This window comes from Cucurbita pepo, chromosome 10, assembly GCF_057944985.1.
Source record: "Cucurbita pepo subsp. pepo isolate OVF chromosome 10, ASM5794498v1, whole genome shotgun sequence".
Lineage (NCBI taxonomy): Eukaryota > Viridiplantae > Streptophyta > Magnoliopsida > Cucurbitales > Cucurbitaceae > Cucurbita > Cucurbita pepo.
The window spans coordinates 13,464,817-13,486,102 of NC_141807.1; the positions used below are offsets into that span (position 1 = coordinate 13,464,817).

At 44.0% G+C, this 21,286-nt stretch overlaps 1 protein-coding gene and 1 non-coding gene across 2 annotated transcripts; one reads left to right on the forward strand and one right to left on the reverse strand.

Annotated features, from left to right (window-relative positions):
- The first annotated feature begins 6,209 nt into the window (after positions 1 to 6,209).
- LOC111784179 (cytochrome c oxidase subunit 3) lies at positions 6,210 to 7,597 on the forward strand. The gene is given in 2 exon segments (XM_087127883.1): positions 6,210 to 6,793; positions 6,795 to 7,597. Coding segments are annotated over 2 exon segments (792 nt in total). The 5' UTR covers positions 6,210 to 6,524; the 3' UTR covers positions 7,318 to 7,597.
- A 5,874-nt stretch (positions 7,598 to 13,471) lies between these two features.
- Positions 13,472 to 13,554, reverse strand: TRNAY-GUA (transfer RNA tyrosine (anticodon GUA)). Its single transcript has one exon. It is a non-coding gene; the product is annotated as a tRNA-Tyr (tRNA).
- Between the last annotated feature and the right edge of the window lie 7,732 nt (positions 13,555 to 21,286).

Here is a 21,286-nt window from a genome sequence, read left to right on the forward strand (position 1 = left end):
TTTCTCATTCACTGTTAGTCAATCCTCGAGAGAAAATCGTCACCTTTATTCCCTTCCCTTATTTCAGGAGGTAAACTCGGTTTCACAGCTTCGCACCTTTCCGATTCATTCTCCTGTAAACACTCCTTATTCATTTGCCTATTCTTGTCTCATTGCTTCGCTCCTCTCTGTCCCTCTAGGCTATTCCATGTGCTATTGAACGGTAAAGTGGCTGGCTTCGCTACTTCTCTTTCTGTGTTCTTTACCTGAACCTTCTCTTTCACTCGCTCGGTAAATTAAATAGGTTAAAGCATCTTCTCTTCTGCCCTGTCCTGGACTTGACTTAGGGTAGGGTCTCGAATCTTTTCTTTCTCTTTTCCTCTCTCTCCCTATTTATGAACTGTAAAAGATCAATACTCCTTGCTTATTCTTTCTCCTTCACCTGAACCTAGTTATCAACTCTGAGTTTACCTTTCTATTTTAAATAAATCATAAGGGGAAAGCCGAAAGCAAGACAAGATTCATTCTCCTCCTCTCTCTCTGTCTTAGTCTTTAATAGCTTTCTTTGTTTTATTCCTTGATGGAACTGTAAACACTCAACAACTTTCACTTGGTAAATAGGTTAAAGCATCTTATCTTCTGTCCTATCCAACTCTCTCTCTTCTCTTTGCTTTTCTTTCCTCTCGCTTGAAAGACGAAAGAAGAATGATCCTTCGCTCCTCTCTCTCCTCTAATTCTTCCCCCTAAGAAAATGATGATAATTCCTTTCCCTCTTCGCGCTCCTTCACCTTCCTTTATACACTGGGAGTTTTTTAAGGGACTCTGACTTATTGTTTCAGGGATCATCAATCGCCATAATGACCAGAGCAAGCCAAAGGCAGGCTAACCTACGCCTTTTCCTCACCGTCACTGCCATCTCACGACTTGGATTCGAACCATTGAAGCTACTTTCCCTTTAGTAGATCGTGAGTGGGTCTGTCGTCCTCCTCATTATAGTCCTCCTAAAATCAATAGCATTTCGTCGGAATAGATCTTGTCTTTTCACCTTAGTAGTCCTATGCATAGTCAGTACTATAGCGCCAATCATGGCTACTAATAAAATCAGACTAGAAAGCAAAAACCAGACGGAATAGTAGGTATAAAGTAAATTGCCCAATGTTTCCAAATTAGTCCAACTTCGTACCTTTTCGGCATAAACCGTATATCTGAGAGAGGTCGTATTTCTTTGGGTTGGTAGTAACGGAATGGTTTCATTATCTAAAATGAAGAACATTTCCCGCCAAAAGATCAGTCCAATAATACCACTCACTGGTAAATAGCGCAAGACTGATTCGTGAATCTCCGCTATTTGAATATGGAACATCATAACAACGAATAGGAATGAAACGGCTATAGCTCCTATATGAACTACTGGGAAGATCATAGCGAAGAAGTCAAGACTTAACAAAAGAAGTAAACCTGAAGTGTTGCAAAAGACTGGGATGGGAAACAAAACGGAATGTACCGGATTTCTAGCACCTACAACCATCAAACAAGAGACCAAAGCTGGGCTCGACAAAACGGAAAGTATCATGGTACGTCGTCCTTCCCTGAAATGGAACTTTCATGCTAGAGCAAGAACTAGCGTGAAAGTGGATCTATTACGACCAGCGCGGTTGTTCGTATTTCATTTTCTTCTTCCAAGTCAAGCCCCTCTTAGAAAGCACTCGCTGATTTACTTACGGAATCAATCTCAAATCTCTCTCGACGTCGAGAATTTGTTATGTTTCCAGGTCGATCAGAGGTTCGGCTTGCTTCTCCCCCACCTTTTAGCGTTATGGGCCCCTGAAAGAAGAAAGAAACCCAAAAGAAAAAAGAAAGAAGAGAAATTAGGCCATCTGATACTGATAGTCGACTGCTCTATAACAGGCTTACCCGTTACCTGGGCTCTGCTCGCTCGTATACGCTCCGATCCTGCAAGTAATAATAGACAAACTCTCTTTCCTTGCCTACATTAAGATTGAAAACTTGTTGAAAAAGGCAATCAATCAAATAGTGAATCAAGATCTAGATGGATCCCAATCTTTATCTCTATCCACGGCGATACCGCTACATATGGATAGAAATCGATCTATGAATCGATCTAGACGAGACTCGAGATGGATAGATATGTCCGAGCGAGCCGATCTTTATATGTTTTGGCCACGACCGTTTGCGCTCCGAAGAGGAAGGTTTGGATCTTTCAATCTTATGTCGTGAGGGATGTGCCCTATCTTAGGTCCATAAGATACCACAACTTTTAGTGTTCTATGATTCACCTCCGAATAATGAGTAGGTAGTTCGATCCTTTTGATTTTGCTCTTCTTAGTAAACTGATGGGGGGATGCGGAGCAATAGGTATAATTACTATATAAGGAAGAGTTGTAAACTATAGGACTGATTCTTCGAGTAGGAAGATTTCGGTTTTTCTCCTTCCTTCTATTCGATAAGAATAGGGATTGAAAATGATACAAATTCCTCTTCATTCTGTTGTGCTCAGCGAAGGAACAGCCTAAGCATACTTTATCCGATCCAAACAACTTCTTTCTTCTTTCTAAGTCTGATTCTTGCATAGAAGAACGCAACTGTTGCAAAAACCTGGATTTTAGTAGTAGGCGGCATCCCCTCTTAGTTTTGAGTAGGTGGAACCATTCTGTTTTAGTTCTTCTCCACATTCTTACCGGGTGATCTAGGAATTTGCCTATGATTTTTTCAATTGAGATTTCGATATAGAAAGATCTCCTTATTTCTTCACCACGGATTCTCGCGTCATTTTCTTTCAAAGATATTAGATCACCGTGGGACACTTTAAAATGAGTAATTGGGACCATTCCTTTATTCACACAAACCCTTCGATGACTTATCGGCTGCCTTGCTTGAGGAAGAGTTGAACAAAAATGGAGACGAACCGGAATAACGTCCGATCTTGTTTCTGGATTGAGTGGAAAAGGGATATAATTAGTTCGTTCTCTTCCTCTGTGCATCTCTGTGATGGGTAAATCCCCATGAAAAAGGGGCAACTTTCGTGTAGTTTGTGATTGTATGTAACTGTTAAGATTTTCTCTCGGATAAATCTTTCTCTTAATAGATCTTCTCTTGTTTCTCAATTTTCGGAGAATGCGGCGTTGTATTATTGTAAGTTCTCTGTTCCGAACATTTCCTAAAAGTAGACGACAAGTTTTAAATCTTAATGCAGGCAAGGCATATCTTGTTGAATCCGTTTTTTTGCCACATCGCGTATAACGGGAATCGAACCCCCTCTGCAGCTGGCGGGCGTATGGAGAATCTTCGAGATACTTATTCCACGTTTTAGGAGTTGGTTTTGCCTTGCCCCTTTCTCTCTCTAATAATCTGGTATCTTTATGCCAAAGATCCTTCATTCAGCTGGTGCGCAGGAGCACACTTCTGTTTTCCCCAACCTATACAAGAAGGGGGTGGTAATGAATGAATAGAGATCTCCCGCAAGCTGTCTTCTCTTCCTATCACTGAACTTCGTTCGAGGGATCTGATCTCATCGGGTCTCACCAGGGCGAAGGGGAAGGAAGGGATAGGGATGGGTGATCCATCCGGGAACAGCAACGGGAGAGGGCTCGTAGCCCCCCCTCTCCCTCTTTATCACGCCTATTTGTTCTCCCGGCCTCGGGCGGAACTCCTCTTTTTTAATAAAAAGATGAATGGATAGGGCCATGATACATTCCGGAATATTTTAGTAAAGGAATACTCTTTTCGTCCCCGCCTGCCTGAGGACTTGTGTGTATGTTTTGGAATAGGGATGTTCGCCTTTTGTAACAAGTAGACCCATGATACAGACTAATAGATGTTCATACTCTTACCCGAAAGTCAGATATCTATATGATAGTTGGCCAGTCCCCCACGGCTTCTCGCTTTTCATGAATGTCTCTCCCCCTCCCCACTTATGTGAGTTTGACCCGCCTTTGACTCCGCTTGCTTCTGACTCCCTATGAGCCGTTTGACGACCTGACTTTTTAGAAGGGTCGGCGGACATGGGAGCCTCAGCTCATGCATCGGTTTACTGAAAGAACCAATGCTATCCATCCCATTTCCTTCTATTCAAAATGGCGCCCTTACTTAAACAAACAAAAAGGCCAAATTCGGGGGCTCCTATTTCTCGGTCTCGCAGCTTACTCCTTTTTATTTAGTTAGATATTGCTATACCAAGGCCTCAATCAAGTGGCCCGAAAGGCGAACTCAGTCACTTTTTAGGAGTTGGTTTTGCCTTGCCTCCTTCTATTTGATTAGTAAAGCGGTAACGAGCAAGAAAACGGATGCGCTAACGCCTTGACTTGAGATTTGGAAATGCAAATGAAAAAGGAAATAGAAAAATTAGTCAATTCCTTTCGAGTTTCGCCTTCACCCTTCCGTGCACCCGCCTTAGGTTAGGCGAGGCCGATCCCACGGCTAAGATAGTCGCTCAAGAGGTCGCCTGCTTCCGGCTTCGACCGGGAATCCTGCCAGTTCCTGGGGCAACCCCTTTCAAAACCCCAATCAACAACCGGGGGCGGCTCAAGAGGCGCTGCCAAAGGCTAGCACAAGCGAGCGCTCCTAATTCCATTTGACCTGAGTGAGGGTTTGCAACAAGGGTGGGCTGTCTATTTTCTCCCCAACTAATTACCTGAATTGAATGAAGAAGGATTTTGACCGCTATCCCCATCCATCCCCTGAGGCACTTCTCAGGTAAATTCACACGTTAGTCACGCAGCAACTACGTTCAGAGTGTGAAAGAGGGCGAGTGCGGCCCTCACTTTGAAGAAATGAGAAATATGTATTCGGAAAGAGCCAATAACATTCTTTCTCAGGATCTGGAAATATCTGCATAGATGGATGCCGAACCCCTCCACGAATGGATGGAGCAGATTAGAGATAACCCTACAATCTGCTAAAAAGTCTTTCGGCATAATACTACCGATATGCTATAAAAAAAGCAGAAAAGGTTTCCTCTCCCTCTCCCTATCTATGGATTCTGACTCCTTACTCCCTCTCCCTATCGGTCTCGCTCCTTCCTTACTCCTGACTCCCTCTCCTCTTCTCCTTTTTTTCTTTCTTTTTTTTCGGTATGCCGCTTCGCGAGAAAGAAAACCAAGTGGGCTGTGGTGATGTCAGAATTGAGTTTTTCTACTTTCACTTCTTGAGGATATCGGGGAGACCCTTGACCTGGGCGGGCTCCCGCGCCCTTCTTTCTTTGTTTAGTTTGTTTATGTCGGGCCCTCTCGAGTCAGGTTCGCAGTTTGCTGGGCGCTTTTCTTGCTTTTTATGAAGTCGCCCTTTTTCTTTCCTTTCCTTCGTTTGTGCATCTTTCTTTCTCCCATGCTTTCCGTTGGTCAACAACCAACCACAGCTCTCTATAGTTCTTCACTACTCGTCTAGGAAGGAGTCTCTTTCTGTCTGGCTGGAGGGAATAATAATCATTTTTTCTCAATCAAGAATGCCTCAACTAGATAAATTGACTTATTTCACACAATTCTTCCGGTCATGCCTTTTCTTCTTGACTTTCTATATTCCCATATGCAATGATGGAGATGGAGTACTTGGGATCAGTAGAATTCTCAAACTCCGGAACCAACTGGTTTCACACTGGGGGAACAAGATACGGAGCAACGACCCCAACAGTTTGGAAGATATCTTGAGAAAAGGTTTTAGCACCGGTGTATCCTATATGTACTCTAGTTTATTCGAAGTATCCCAATGGTGTAACGTCGTCGACTTATTGGGAAAAAGGAGGAAGAAGATCACTTTTCTCTCTTGTTTCGGAGAAATAAGTGGCTCACGAGGTCTCAAAAGAAATATATTCTATTTGATCTCGAAGTCCTCATATAGCACTTCTTCCAATCCTGGATGGGGGATCGCTTGTAGGAATGACATAATGCTAATCCATGTTCTACACGGCCAAGGAAGCATCGTTTTTTAATCTCATTATGACTTGGTCGTTCGGAAGAGATTCTTTCTCGATCAGATATAGTAGAAAGCATTACAAGAGATAGATATATACCCCTTTTCAAATTCCCACGCGAAGAAGGACGTTTAGAAAGGTTATCGAGAAAGTCAATCGCTCTTTTTAGTGGGGAGGAACAGTCTGGGAAGGGAGCGAGACCAAGCCGAGGAGAGTAAGCCCTTCCCACGTGTAAAGTTGAATAAATTCATCCTCAACTAGAGAGATCAACCTGCGCCTTTCATTTTAGGCCGGCGGCGGCGCAGAACGCACTAATCCGCGACCAACAAGTTTTCCGAAACCAAACTGAAGAGAATTCTGACTTGACTAAAATGCTTGCTGAAAATCAACGAAAGAAGGAAGGTCTTCCCACGTAGTTCGTCGGTCAAACCAACGAGATTCTCCTCTCAAAGGAATAGAGAGATCTTTTTCTAGTTAGACTTCTATCAATGCAATGAAAGAACCATCCCTTCCTCTTTTTTTGTCCTGTCAGATAGAAAGAAAATGAGACCCCAGCCCTTCTTTACCACTTTAGCGAGGGTGAAGGGGGGGTTTACATACAACCGAGGCAAAGTTGTTTATGATTGAATCTCAGAGGCATTCTTTTCATTTGGTAGATCCAAGCCCATGGCCCATTTCGGGTTCACTCGGAGCTTTGGCAACCACCGTAGGAGGTGTGATGTACATGCACTCATTTCAAGGGGGTGCAACACTGATCAGTTTGGGCCTCATATTTATCCTATATACCATGTTCGTATGGTGGCGCGATGTTCTACCTGAATCCACGTTGGAAGGACATCATACCAAAGTCGTACAATTAGGACTTCGATATGGGTTTATTCTATTTATTGGAGGTGATGTTCCTTTTAGCTTTTTTTCGGGCTTCTTCTCATTCTTCTTTGGCACCCACAGTAGAGATCGGAGGTATTTGGCCCCCAAAAGGGATTGGGGTTTTAGATCCTCAGGAAATCCCTTTTCTTAATACCCTGATTCTCCTTTCATCCGGAGCTGTCGTAACTTGGACTCATCATGCTATACTCGCTGGGAAGGAAAAAGGAGCAGTTTACGCTTTAGTAGCTACCGTTTCACTGGCTCTAGTATTCATAGGCTTTCAAGGAATGGAATATTATCAAGCACCCTTTACTATTTCTGATAGTATTTATGATTCTACCTTTTTCTTAGCAACTGGCTTTCATGGGTTTCATGTGATTATAGGTACTCTTTTCTTGATCATATGTGGTATTCGCCAATATCTTGGTCATCTGACCAAGGAGCATCACGTTGGCTTTGAAGCAGCTGCATGGTACTGGCATTTTGTAGACGTGGTTCGGTTATTCCTATTTGTCTCTATCTATTGGTGGGGAGGTATATGAAAGAACAAAACAGTGCATTGAGGAATTCAAGCTCGAAGACAAAGAGAACCGGGCTATTCCAAAGAATTACAGCAGCTTTCCTTCTTCCTTTAATTATTATATACAAAAAAGTCTCTTCCACTTTCCTACCAAATCTATCTGTATTCTGGCACATAAATTCAGGGATCGAAGAGATTATGGCAGATCATGTTCACCAAGAAATGACCCGAAATTGAATCTTAGTCTATTTGAGATTGTTCCTTTTAATCGTAATCAAAGATGTTTTCTTGTCTCTCATTTATTTTTCGAATAAATCGAAGAACCTAATGGATCGAACGAACTCATCCTTGGCAGCTATGAAAGATATCGCCCTTGCGGAAGGAACATTCTCTTCTCTTTTGAGTTTCAGGCAAGAGCTCTTTTTTCTTCAATAAAGGTTTGGAACTCTCATCTTTACGAGAAGAATATGGTATGGGCTTGGTGAAGCTATGAAGCATCTTAGAGTATTCCATTCCTTCAGCTGGATCCGGGCTTGGTTCGACCTCAAAAAAATGTCGATTTAGTAGAGAGAGGTTTGCGAAAGGATATCAACGTATTAGTATATAGATAGATAGAGTGTGCATGCAAGGTGTGTGTAGGTATACCACTTACGAGAAAGAACCCCAAGTAAGTAAAGTAGTTAACCAAAGACAAGTAAGTAGTTCGTCAGTCCTTCCTCCGATGCCTCCCGTTCATTTTCCATTCTTTCATCTTTTTTGTTTTGTTTCGGTCCCAAGCCCTTCTTATCAAGCCCTCCTTAAGTCAAAAAACAGAATAATGCTGACTTTATTTGAACCAACATTGTAAGAACCTTTCTAATTGACACCCCAGTCATAATGCCACCCACCTCTTTTTCTTTTTGAACAAAGACCTTTTTGTCTTTTTGATTTGAGTTAATAATCATCAATCAAATAAATAACTGGCAGGTTTCATTAAAAGCGGAGGCCCGCCATCTGCAAGCATTGTGGTTTGGAATCGATTCTTTCTCAATGTCCCACCCTTTCTTTGAACCTTGTCAATGATCGAACTTAAAGATATGAACTGAGTGCCATTTGATGAGTAACTGAGAACAAGGGAGAGGGATATGGAAAGGATAAAGTAATGAAAGAGGAAATCATTGCTAGTAGTAACGACTTGTCACGATCCATTGGTTCATATAGAATCCATGTCCTAGGTGTATCAAAAAACATGATTTTCGCTAAGCGTATATAATAAAATAGAGTGAAAGGGTCCACCCTGAAACCAAGGGGGTACTAACTAAGAGCTGAGTCCTCTCCGAACCGCACGAGATAGTTGCCCATCATACGGCTCACCAACTTCACTTGCCTCTATGGGAGGCTCGCTCCGGGCAGGTTCGGATCACTTACAATACACGGCTCTACGAAGGAAGGGCTTGGTGGGTTAGTAACGTTTTCAATATGATGATTTTTCCGTATTTGTTTGATGAGAAATGCGAGACGAAAAAGGAACTCATCTTTTCGACTGGGAAATGCAAGTCTGTTTTGTCCACTTTCTTCATCCCCCTCTATTGTTCGATCTCTTCCATCTCTGCCTCGCTCGTTGTCACCTATGTTGGTTGAAGAAAGGTTTGTAACCCTGTGTAGAGAATGAAGAGGGGCCAAGCATCTTCCTCTCAATAGTGCTTCTTGAGGCTCCACTCTCCCCGTAAGGCCCCGTTGTTAGCCTGGGCGAGGGGATAAGGAATAAGGATTGAAACCCACTTCCTGAGCTCTGCCAGGGACTGGACAGGGGTTAGCTTTGTAAATGTGTAGAGCCAAGTGTAGTGTGGTGTAGTAGTCAGCACTTCTAGGCCCCTTCCCGGCTACAGGATGACTCCAGTGCTTTGGGTACTACAGACCCTCTGCCATCCATTGCAGTAGAGCCGTTTCATGAGCGGGGGGGCTAAGCGCTGTTCTTTGAATCAACCGTTGAATGAAATCAAATCTCGATAGATTCATCCATCTTTCTATTCATAGATCTGACTCAAAAAATGGATTGATTAAGTAGCGTGAAGCCCCAAATCCTTGATTTGGCCAGGAAAGACTGCACTGCTTTGTGGCCCAGGAAGCGAAGAGAATGAGCTCGTCTCCCCACTTCTTTTTTTTATCTGTGTCCGTTCCGCACTTCGCGCGCGATTGGCGCTTTGTTTGTTCTCCTCTTATTCTTCATTGGACGGTTCGGATGGACTTCGCCGTTCTTTCCCATCTCAAATGGAAAAGGCTGTCTCACATCGAGATGTCGATTCGTTTTCTGCCCCCAATGAGATGGGGAATTAGTAACCCACTATCTATTTCGTGTTTGGCCCTGAATCTTTCTGAATCGAGGCCTGGCTCGCGTCATTCCAACAACCGGCCGGGAGCACCTCAGTATACGATCGCGCGCAGTACCTGGGAGTCCTATTCTATTACACCTAAGGCCAACTTCAATTCACCAAACCAAGGTTCATCTCATGTAGTGATTGTGGACTCGTACAAGGGAGTAGACATTTGATGTATCAGACTCGACCCTATCTTTCGGAGCATGCATTCCCATCCGTGTCGCAACTGATTCGGTAAGCTACGTGTCCGGTGCACGGAGAACTACCTTCCGTCTCCCAAACAAACTGACTTACTCGTGGCAACCTTCTGGCCGCCCAACGACCTATAACGCTAGTCACTACTCCCACTGGGGCTAGGAAGTAAGCCCCACAACCCAAATCGGCGAAAAACAAATAGAATTTGCTACAAAAACCGGCTAACGGGGGTATTCCTGCGTATGAGAACATAGTAATGGAGAAGGTAATAGCCGAAATAGGATTCGTTTTGGCTAGAGCGCCCAAATCCGCTAGATATTTGACACGGGTTTGCCGTAATGCTAAAACTATAGCGAATGCATCTATCGTCATGAATACATAAATAAAGATACCAATTAGTAGTGATTGAATTCCTTCTATGGTTCCACATGAGAAACCACTACGAATATAACCTACATGTCCAATTGAACTATGAGCTAGAGGTCTTTTGACTTTCGTTTGGGCCATGGCGGCCAGTGCTCCTAAGATCATAGAAGCAATGCTGCAGAAAAAGAAGATTTGTTGCAATGTAGCTCCATAGGAACCATAAATAGAAAGACGTGAAATATTAGCAAAAATAGAGATTTTAGGCGCAATAGAAAGGAATGCTGTAACCGGCGTGGGGGAACCCTCATAGATATCAGGTGCCCACATATATAGAGTCAAAAGAGATATGGAGTCCGAAGGGGAGGGGGGTTTTCTTTGGGGCTTGAGAGATGGAATAGATAGGGCCCCACAAGTTGAGAATTCGCTGCTGTGGAATGAACACGAAAGGGAACGAGGAATGATCAACGAAAAAAGTGCTCTCTGAACCAAACGTGAAAGTTGTTTTCCATCAGACGGCTGTTTCCGTAACTCCACTCTTGATATCTAAAAAGGTCTGCTCTCGGCTATTCCACACTCAGCCTAGCAGACAGAGGCCGTGGTTATCTGAAGTGGATTCTCTCTTTTCTGACGTGGATGCCGAACCTGCTGACCCATTGACTAAGAAGGGGGCGGGCGCAGCAGCTACATGGACCCCTTCCTTTTGTTGCCAGCGCTTTCCCGGGCCAAGCCGGAATTCTTGATGAGTATGAGAAAGGGCAGGCAAAGCCCGAAGACTGCTATCCTACCTAATAGGCCAGCGGGCAGAACGAGGAGAGGGCCCGGCAATCATACCACCGCTTTCAAAAAAGCCTGTTCCCTTCAGATAAGACGCACCGTAGGCCATCCTTGTCTTCATTTTTGATGAAAAAGAAATCCAATCTCGATCTCCGAAAGCGTTTTCCTTCCCCTCCCTTCGTCGAGCCTTTCCTTTCATGGTTGGGGGAAGCATTTCCTTATCTGAACTTGGCGGGCATTCTTTACTAGCCTGATTCAAACAAAAAGGGGTGTGAACATAGGTAGGCTCAAAGATGATTTTCAGGTCCTAGCTACGCCATGCGTTCAATACAAAATCTGGAAAGCAGCAGGGTTGACAAAAGGAGGTTTCCTGTCTTGCACTGAAAAACTCAGAGGAATAATAGATAGATATGTATTCTTTATCATCTCCCTATTTCTTTTGATATCATCGTTATATCTCTATATCTCAAATTGAGAAAGAAAGAGCAGATGGATCCTATCCCCTATATCGAACACTAAATCCTATCTATTGATCGAAAGATCTTCGTCAAATACCGGACTTTGCCTTTTCTTTTTTTTAGTAATTCCTCATATCCAAAGAAAGCAGCTTACCACAAGCACCCCACCTCATACGACTAGTTGGGGGGGCTGGCTAGCTGTTCGCCTTTTGAATCAAACAAAGTCAGTAGTAGGGGCTGAATAGCTACTTTCATTCTCAAGGAAAGCGAAGAATCCACCTTTAGTCAATAGGAGCCCTACTTCCCTCTTTCTTTGGGACCTCATCACTGAAATGAAAGCGCAAAGAAATTGCTTGATGAGTTGCCGGGCGTAACGCACCGTAGGTTAATCTCTCGTTTTTTTTAGCTTGAGTTTACTATTACTAAACTAATAAGGGCTCGCTGCTTGATAGTGACTTCTTTAGTTTGGTAGGATGACGAAAGAAAGACTACTTCAATGACGTAAATTGCCAGAAACTCGAGAGGGTCGCCTTTGGAAGCATTCGCCGGTAACCCGTCACAACATAATAAAAAGGAATGAGTTTAGCTGACTGAATCCAATCCATAAACCCGGAAACGAGACTTTGTTCCCTTTCGTCAAGTAGGTCAAAAAAGAGGTATACGAACGACTTTTGCTTTGCTTTGCCTTATACTCGATTGGAACAAAGCTCATAAAGAAGGGGAGGCGGAATGGAGAAAGGAAAGGGACAAGGGCGGTCTTGCTTGGCGCGAAGGTGTTTTGGGGGTAGGGTACTAAAGGTCCTCGGACTTCCAGGCGGTTTTTCTTTTGGGCAGTTGTTCACCGTTGGATCTCGCCAATACAGCCCCCCATAGTTTTCGTTACCGAGATATCTTTTTTTTCATTGTTCCCAGGGATTTTTTGGGTAATCTGCTCCCATGCTGCAAATAGTCAAATCTGAACTCAACCCTGTCGCTCTTCTTTCTTTCATCGCGGGCAGGAAGCACACCAGCTGGGTGCCTTGCGTGATTCTACTGTGTTTTTTGCACTTGACTGGGTGGACAGTTGACCGGAAGAGAACTTAGATTCGCCTGGCCATCAGGCGGGCTAGTGCTTATCTTATGTGACAACACTACAGAGCGAGTGGCTCTTCTAGGCGGGCTGTTGTGTGACAAGACTACAGAGAAAGCGGCGCTTTCGTGTAACATGCTATGGTCTCAACGCCCTTACGAGGTAGTGATGAGTTTCACGTGCTCTAAGCCCGGCCCGCGCGCGGTTAGGAAGATTGGCCACAATCTGAGTGGTGCCACCCACCCTACCCTACCACCTATAGGCGGCCGTCCGTCCTACAGCCGCCCGAAAAGGAACTGCAGTGATCTTGAATAGGAATCCTACAGCGATAGATAGAATCCCCATAAAAATACCACTAGATCGAGCACCAGTGATTTCGTATCCGGTCAAAATCTTCGCTAATTGATCGAAGTGGGTAGCTCCAGTAGACCCATAGATCATGGAACAAATAGGGTGGGTAGGCCCAAACACCACACTACACGTATAGGCGTGAACCCCCCTCGTTACCGTACGTGCGACTCTCACCGCATACACCTCGCACAAAGACTCATCAATCCATCTCGATTCCACCTCTATATACTCTCCCTCCAATCCTCGATCAAACTTGCGTTCCCCAGGCGCTATGAAATGGGGGTCTTGACTTCGCCTATCGTATGTATTGGCTTGGCTTCGTGCAGAACCAAGGAGGCATTCTGGCGGGCGCGTGTAGGAAGGGAAGGCCGACCACTACATAAAAGACAATGACTACAAGCAAAACCGGAAGCCACTCGCTTCTATTCTGGTTGGGATTGTCTATCGATGGGAATCTATATATCGTAGTAATTCGCCAACCTTTATAAACTGAAATACGATACAATTTCACTTCACGCCACGGAAAAAAAGAAAGAAAGAGAGAAGCTCCTTGGGCTACGATGACGAATGCCTCTTTTCTCTTCTCTTCAGTCTACAACAAACAAGTGGGAGAGGCAGGATTTGAACCTACATAGAAAAACTTCAACAGATTTACAGTCTGTCGCTTTTGACCGCTCGGCCACTCTCCCCTTCCTGGGCCGAGGCCCCCCTCAATGAGTTCGAAGAAGGAAGACCGCGCCCTGAATCAATCAATAAGCTTTTTGATTTGATTGAAGGGACTAATTACCATTTATTAGCTTAGCTAGCGTTCCGGGAGAATCCAGTCATTTAGTCAGTTCATAACAATCTCTGTAAAGCAAGGGGCAAAGCTTCGACACTTCCCCCTTCGTCGCTTCTGGCTAAGCTGCGAGTTAATGAGCAAGTGAATGAACAAACAAGGCATGTTCCTTCCTTCCCCGCTCCCTCTTTTTCTAGATATGCAGTGGTGGGCGGAGCACTCTAGATGACTGGCGGCGGGTTACCATAGAAGAGGGGACAACTTCTTTCTCCCTTGCTCCATTTTCCTTTGATGATTGAAAGTAGCAAGTCACTCCACTACTAGTTAGTATAGAGGCCAGATAGATAGAAGGTAGCTCATCCAGCCCAGCGAGCGGATCCATTGTTTGTGCGACAGTGCAATGCAGTTGAAAATGGTAAGCTCCTTTTTTTGATTTATTAGTAAGGGTATAGGTTGGGGAAAACTCCAAAACTAGGGTTCCAAAAAGCTGACCTTAGAAAGGATATCCGTTTTCGAAAAGGGCACCCCTACCTACAAGCCCCTAAACTACAAGCTAGCGCGCAACGACTTTTCCACCGTTGTTGCTTGCAGCTTGCAGGCTCGAAAATCTCTCTTTTCTTCTCCATGTCTCCATTTGATTCGCTTCTTCTTTAGCGCAAGCGCTTGGTTTGCTTGCCCCTTGTTGTCTTGCATTTTGTGATCTGGAGCTTCAGTCTGCCTTTTGCGTCTCGCCGCGATCCGACGTGGATTTCCGATTGAAATGTTAGCTCCAGGGTTTGGGCAGCCCATCGGGTGGGGGCAGCTATCACTACTGGAAGCCCCTGCGTTCGGCTGCTCCCCGTCCGCGTATCTCACACTCCCCAGATTTTGGCTTTCATCTTTCATTTGCCTTTCCGGCATTTTTCTTTCGAGATATAGGTCGGCTTCGTGCATCTCGATGTTTGACGGGGGTGCTCCTGAGGTATGCCCTTCCGGTGGGTTGTTCTCTTCTCTGTCTTTTCCATCCAGTGCCCACACTGCGTCAGAAAATCTGCATCTTCGAACTCTCTTCGCAACGTAATATATCAGTCTCTTTCTCTCGGCCGGCATCTGTCTTTTAAGTCATTGATTTCATATCGAGAAGCGGTGTTCACTATTAAGTTAAGCCTACGTATGCCCATTCATTTCAAGCTTGATTCCGCTCTTAGACTCGTTACGCTGTTCGACTGAACTCGTTGACTCTGCACTCTATTCGGTCGGAACCTGGTTCGATAACCTTCTCTCATAGATTCCCTTCACCAAGTCATCGCCAGGAATCTGCTCTTATCCCTTTGTTCCTTTCTTGTCTTGCCCAAAAACTTTCTGTATTCTCATTGGCGAAAGACTCTCCCGCGGCAAGGTTTTACACATAGGGGCACTTTCTCTCGCTTGTCGTTAGTTCGTCTAGCGCCTTTCGGTTGTGGCCCACCCCGTGGGTTAGCTTGGGTTAGATTTTGGAGTCTGGAAGGCTTGTATTCTTTCAAAAGGTCAGCCATTCTTCTCCCATTAGACTTGATAATCCTTTTATATGATCTTTGTTCCTTCTCTCTTCCAATTCTCTCTCCCTAGACTAGATTTGACAGGGGCGGGGAATACCATTCTATTCTATCAATAAGAAGAAGAAAGTAGCAATTCCGTTTCCAATGGTTTGAGCTTGGAAGCAACCTACTATCTATCGATAGGCGAGAACAGACAGCTATGTTATTGGCAGCTTCGCCTATCTATTCTATTCTATTATGGCTGGCTTGGAGACAGAAGAGTAAGACCATCATCCCTGGCTGGGTACGATCATAGCTTGATTCATTCGTTGAACCTTGGGGATAACCATTAGCATTGAGGTCAATCACCACACCACCCATATAAGAAATACGACATTCCATTCCTTCCGCGAGAGTGCATGGTCAACACACACCTAACCTAAAGCGCCTACGTTCCGCTTGTAGCCAATCCAACCACAACCTAACTAAACTATTATGAGATTCTACAACCGAAACTACTGGTAGTCTTGATTGAGGGGACTCCTCCTATCTATAATAGTTAGCAGTACTAAACAAGCGAGTCATCGGTCTGGAGAAAGAAAAGGAACTCGCTTAACTCGCTAGGCCTTCGGAACAAAGAAAGGTGATTCTATTCATGCTTCAGACGATCTGGCTACTAATTATAGATGATACTAGAATATTCAAAACGAGACGAAAGGCGAACCTATAGAGAGGCCTGTTTTAGTGCGTTTACAAAGGTAACCGGTTGGTTGGTTAGGTGGACTTTGACTTTTGAAACGGTTGGACCGGGAATGAAAAACGTCTGCTAACGCCCTTTGGCTAAGATCTTTTTTAGATCAGCAGCAATGAATGTCTTGTGTATCTATGAAGAAAGATTTCTCCCCGCGTTCAGACCCTGAATGCCATACCTTGCTTCAGAGATTCTCTCGTGAATCGCGCATAGTTCCGTTTGCCTGAGGAATGTCTGTGATCCGCTTGGTATAGTGCTGGATTTCATGGCCGACGTCTAACCGGCACGAGCCGACATGAAAGGAGTTCCCCGCAAAGCATTTTTCTTTCGTCCTCGGACGTTCTGTTCGATTCCGGCGCTTGCGTTCTGATGTCTGGAACCCTCGCGATTGATTGGGAAAAAGAGCGAAAGCGAGAAAGATGGATTGTTATCCGAAATTGATAGGAATTCCTCGGGGATTGCCTGCCTTCTAATAGATGTTTTGTCTTTCAAACATCCAATCTCATGCTAATAAGAAAACCGAGTGATTGCTAGTCAGCTTTCATTTTTGGAAATAGAAAGGTAGGGGCGAAGAAGCTCGACTGGAAAGGAGAGGGGCGAAGAAGCGAGACTGGAAAGGAAAGGAGAGGGGCGAAGAAGCTCGACTGGAAAGGAGAGGGGCTGAGGCTCTTCAGGCTTTACAACTTGTGCTTCAATTAGGGAATGGCATGGATCAATCATGCGGTTCTGCAGCGCCCTCCAACTTGCTGTCTGCTCCCCTTCACTTTCTTTGCTGGACAGAAAGATGCGAATTGCAAGGGCCTTCCCACCACGCGAAGTTCAAACCTCGTCGGAGAGAGAGAAGCGAATTGAACCCCGGTCTCAAATCCCTTCGCAATCGAAGGTGAAAGCGGGAAAAAGATGACTCAACCCTTTTTGTCAGCCGACTTGTTAGGAGTAGGGGCTTTCTCGCCATACGCACCCAGACAGACAGACATTACACCAATTGTGGCTGGCCCAACAGTTTCCAGAATGCATTGGAGCTTATGCGAGGCATCCGCATAGCTCCGAGTGCATTGGAGCTCTTCGCTCGATGTCCCGGGTCGCTTGTAAACCGCAGTTTCGTCGGGCAGTGGCTTATTTCTAACACCCCCCTTACTAGATCAAACAAATAAAGCTCCATCCATTGAATGAATAAACTTCTCCCTCCCGAACCAAGGGTCAGTCAATGGTTCGTTGCTAAGCCTATCTCAGTGATGTTCAAAACTGGGAAAATCGTGCTAATTTCATACGAATCAGTAAGATGCTAAGGTATTTCCTTCTTGATTTTGCTTTGTTAAAGACCTATCTATCATTGAACTAACTTATATCTAATCTGAGAGGGGATTAGTGGGTTTGGGTCTGTGCTCCGGCTGTGCAAGATGGTGGAGATGCTGTTGTGCTTTCGCCGTAGTCTTTCTATTTGATTGTTGTGGTTGTGTGTTTCGAGATTGAATTGCCGTGAGGCTACCTGATTATGCGGGAATCCCTAGTTTTCCTCTCTGAGATTGATTGAATCTCTCCTTATCAGATTGTAGGTCTGCTTCACATGGATCTCCCGCCTCGTTTGAGTGCTGCTTTTTTCTGATCTTCATCCGGCTAAATTTCTCATTGTAATTTCTTTTATTATCTTGAACTTGATAGTGATGGTTTCGTAATGGGATTTTTCTTCTTCTTCTTCTTCTTCTTCTTTTCTTTTTCGGTATGCCGCTCCGCGATCAAGGAGCGAAAGAACCAACAAGTGGGCTGTGGTGATGTCAGAATTTGCACATATTTGTATTTATTTAGTGATCAGTCTGCTAGTTTCTTTGATCCCACTCGGTCTTCCTTTTCCATTTGCTTCCAATAGTTCAACCTATCCAGAAAAATTGTTGGCCTATGAATGTGGTTTCGATCCTTCCGGTGATGCCAAAAGTCGTTTCGATATACGATTTTATCTTGTTTCCATTTTATTTATTATCCTTGATCCGGAAGTCACCTTTTCTTTTCCTTGGGCAGTACCTCTCGACAAGATTGATCTATTTGGATCTTGGTCCATGATGGCCTTTTTATTTATTTTGACGATTGGATTTCTCTATGAATGGAAAAGGGGTGCTTTGGATCGGGAGTAATCACTAACTAGTGAGAGGGCAAAAAGAGGGGGGAAGGACAAAGGAAAGAGCGATGCCCACATTAAATCAATTGATTCGTCATGGTAGAGAAGAAAAACGGCGCACGGACCGTACTCGAGCTTCGAATCAATGTCCCCAGAAGCAAGGAGTACGCCCCCGTCTTTCAACGAGAACACCGAAAAAACCTAATTCAGCTCCACGTAAGATAGCTAAAGTACGGTTGAGCAATCGACATGATATATTTGCTCACATTCCGGGCGAAGGTCATAATTTGCAGGAACATTCTATGGTCTTAAAAAGAGGAGGTAGAGTGAAAGATTCGCCAGGTGTGAAATCCCATTGTATTCGAGGAGTCAAGGATTTGCTGGGAATTCTGGATCGAAGAAGAGGAAGATCTAAATATGGTGCAGAAAAAACTAAATCGATATGAATGGAAGATGCCTCTTTCACTTCTTTTTCTCGGGCAATCGAGGGAAAGGGAACAACCACAATGTTACGCCCTAAAATAGAATCGAACTATACGGTGCCCTTACGAATGACCTCTCATGGAGTCTGCTACACTAGCCAAGAAAGAGTGTATTAGACTCTATTCGCCCCTGTGAGTGGAGGAAGAATAAAAAAAGAGACAGGCAACTAAGAAATACTTGCTCGTTCAACAATGAAGTTGACCACTTCTTAGTCTTGCTACACTACACGAGACGAGAGGTGAACTTGAAGCAGACATGGTGTTCAGTCGAATGAACAAGTGATTCACCATACCATATGGAAATCAGAAAAAAAGGAGAGAAGGGTCGTCTCCCCCAGGTGGCTCCCGCAAGGTAACGACTTCAAACTCAAACAAAGAACGTTCTTCTCCAAGGCATGAGTCAAAGAAAATGCTGTATCTATCTAATGCAAGACCCGTCGATAAGCTAAGGCTACGAGCGGATCATCAGGTCTGCTCGGTTGGGCTCAACCTCAGAGAATTGAGTGAACAGGAAAGGGAGGACTTTCGCCAGCTAATCTCTTCCAAGGAGTATCAGGGAGTGGAACGACAAATGAACCTTTTTGAGGCTCGGGCCGAAGAGCTAAAGCAAAAGGCCGCCGAGCTCGTTCATCCTCGTTCCATTCCAGTGGATGAAGAGTCAGACGTGGGTGGGGCTACCAATCAATGTTCTCTTGGAGAAGAAAGAAAGAAGAGAAGAGGCAACCTCAGATTCCTCCCCAGGGCGATGAAGGCGATTGAGAATGGAAAAAGCCGCTTTTATAAAGCCTTCCTCCCTCCTTGAACTCAAAGGCAAAGGATTAACGAGAAGGCTACTTGCGGACGATTCCACAGCGTAGAGCTTCAATCAATAGGCCATTTCAGTCTGATTTTCTCCTCAGCAATGCCCACTCCCATGACTTTCCGGACCAAGCCAACCGGCGATTTCTGACAAACAAGTCTTTCCGCATTTTTCGAGCAAGAAGCGGAACTACAATCAAGCTTTCTTTATCTTTATGGATAACCAATCCATTTTCAAATATAGTTGGGAGACTCTCCCCAAGAAATGGGTCAAAAAAAGAGAAAGATCGGAACATGGGAATAGATTGGATACCAATACGGACTACCTATTTCAATTGTTGTGCTTTCTCAAATTGCATACCTATACAAGGGTTCAAGTTCGATCGATATTTGCGGAGTTGATTATCCCTCTAAAAAACGCAGATTTGCAGTGGTCTATAATTTACTAAGTACTCGGTATAACTCACGCATTCGTGTACAAACCTGTGCAGACGAAGTAACACGAATATCTCCGGTAGTCAGTCTATTTCCATCAGCCGGCCAGTGGGAGCGAGAAGTTTGGGATATGTTTGGTGTTTCTTCCATCAATAATCCGGATCTACGCCGTATATCAACAGATTATGGTTTCGAGGGGCATCCATTACGAAAAGACCTTCCTCTGAGTGGATATGTGATAGTACGCTATGATGATCCAGAGAAACGTGTGGTTTCTGAACCCATTGAGATGACCCAAGAATTTTGCTATTTCGATTTTGCTAGTCCATGGGAACAGCGTAGCGACAGATAATTCAGAATCAGAATAGGTCCAGTCCAGCTAGGGGACAAATCAATAGGAAATGCTATTTGCTGCTTTGTCAGAATAAAAAGAAGGAGGAAATGAAAGAGTTTCGCGGGAATTGTCTTGATCCTCGGATATCATTGAGAAAAGAAATAGAAACATGACAAGAGTCTCAAGAATTGCCACGTATCGAAATGCAAAAAAGAATTGATCTTATATTCAAGTGATAATCTTTATCGGATTCCCAAAGTTATTAATAGAAGGTGTGTCTCGAAAAAGAAATAGAAGAATTACAGATGGATGAATGTACAAAAAGAATGAAATTCTGTGAACCGAGAAAACTCAACATTGCTTTTACAAGAATAGCAAACCCTTATGGACACCCTAATATTCTCGCAGAATTGATAGCCGGATACAGAATACAGTTTCATTTCGCAAAGCAATGAAAAAAGCTATTGAATGAATTAACTGAACAGGCAGAAAGGGAATTCAAGTACAAATTGCCAGACGTATAGACGGAAAAGAAATTCCACGGGTCGAATGGATCAGAGAGAGAAGGAAGGGTTACTCTACAAAACATTCGAGCTCAAATTGATTGATTATTGTTGCTATCCAGTTCGAACTATCTATGGGGTATTAGGCATCAAAATTAGGATATTTGTAGACGAGCAGAAGCCCTTACTCAACTTGTGTTTACCTTTTAGCCAATGATCGACCAAGAAATGACAAAGACGAAAATTGCTATGCTTAGTGTGCGACTCGTGGGGGTTTTTAAGGTTAGGATTCAAACCAAAAATCAGGATCAGCCCATATAGAATCTAAATGAATAATTAGACTAATAACCAAGTCATCGCTTCGCATTATCTGGATCTAACCAACCAGTCAAGATATGTTATATTGGTCATATCATTCTAGCAACTTCAATCCTTTTTGCATCAAAATCAATCCGGAGTTGTAAAGCAATAAAAGTATGCCGCTAAATAGAAGGGTGAAAGAAAGAGAGAAAAAGAATATGAATGATATATGATTCCAATATGTAAGGTCGATGGGTCATCTCATAAAAAGTAGTGGAATAAAGCATTAAGACTGATGGATTCATAATTAGAGAAATCCGTAAAGACTGAGAAGATTGATTGAAGAAGAAATTAGCGTTTGATTAAGGACTCCATTATAGAATAAAGACCTAACCATTAATCCAGAGGCGATGGGAACGAGGGAACCTGCG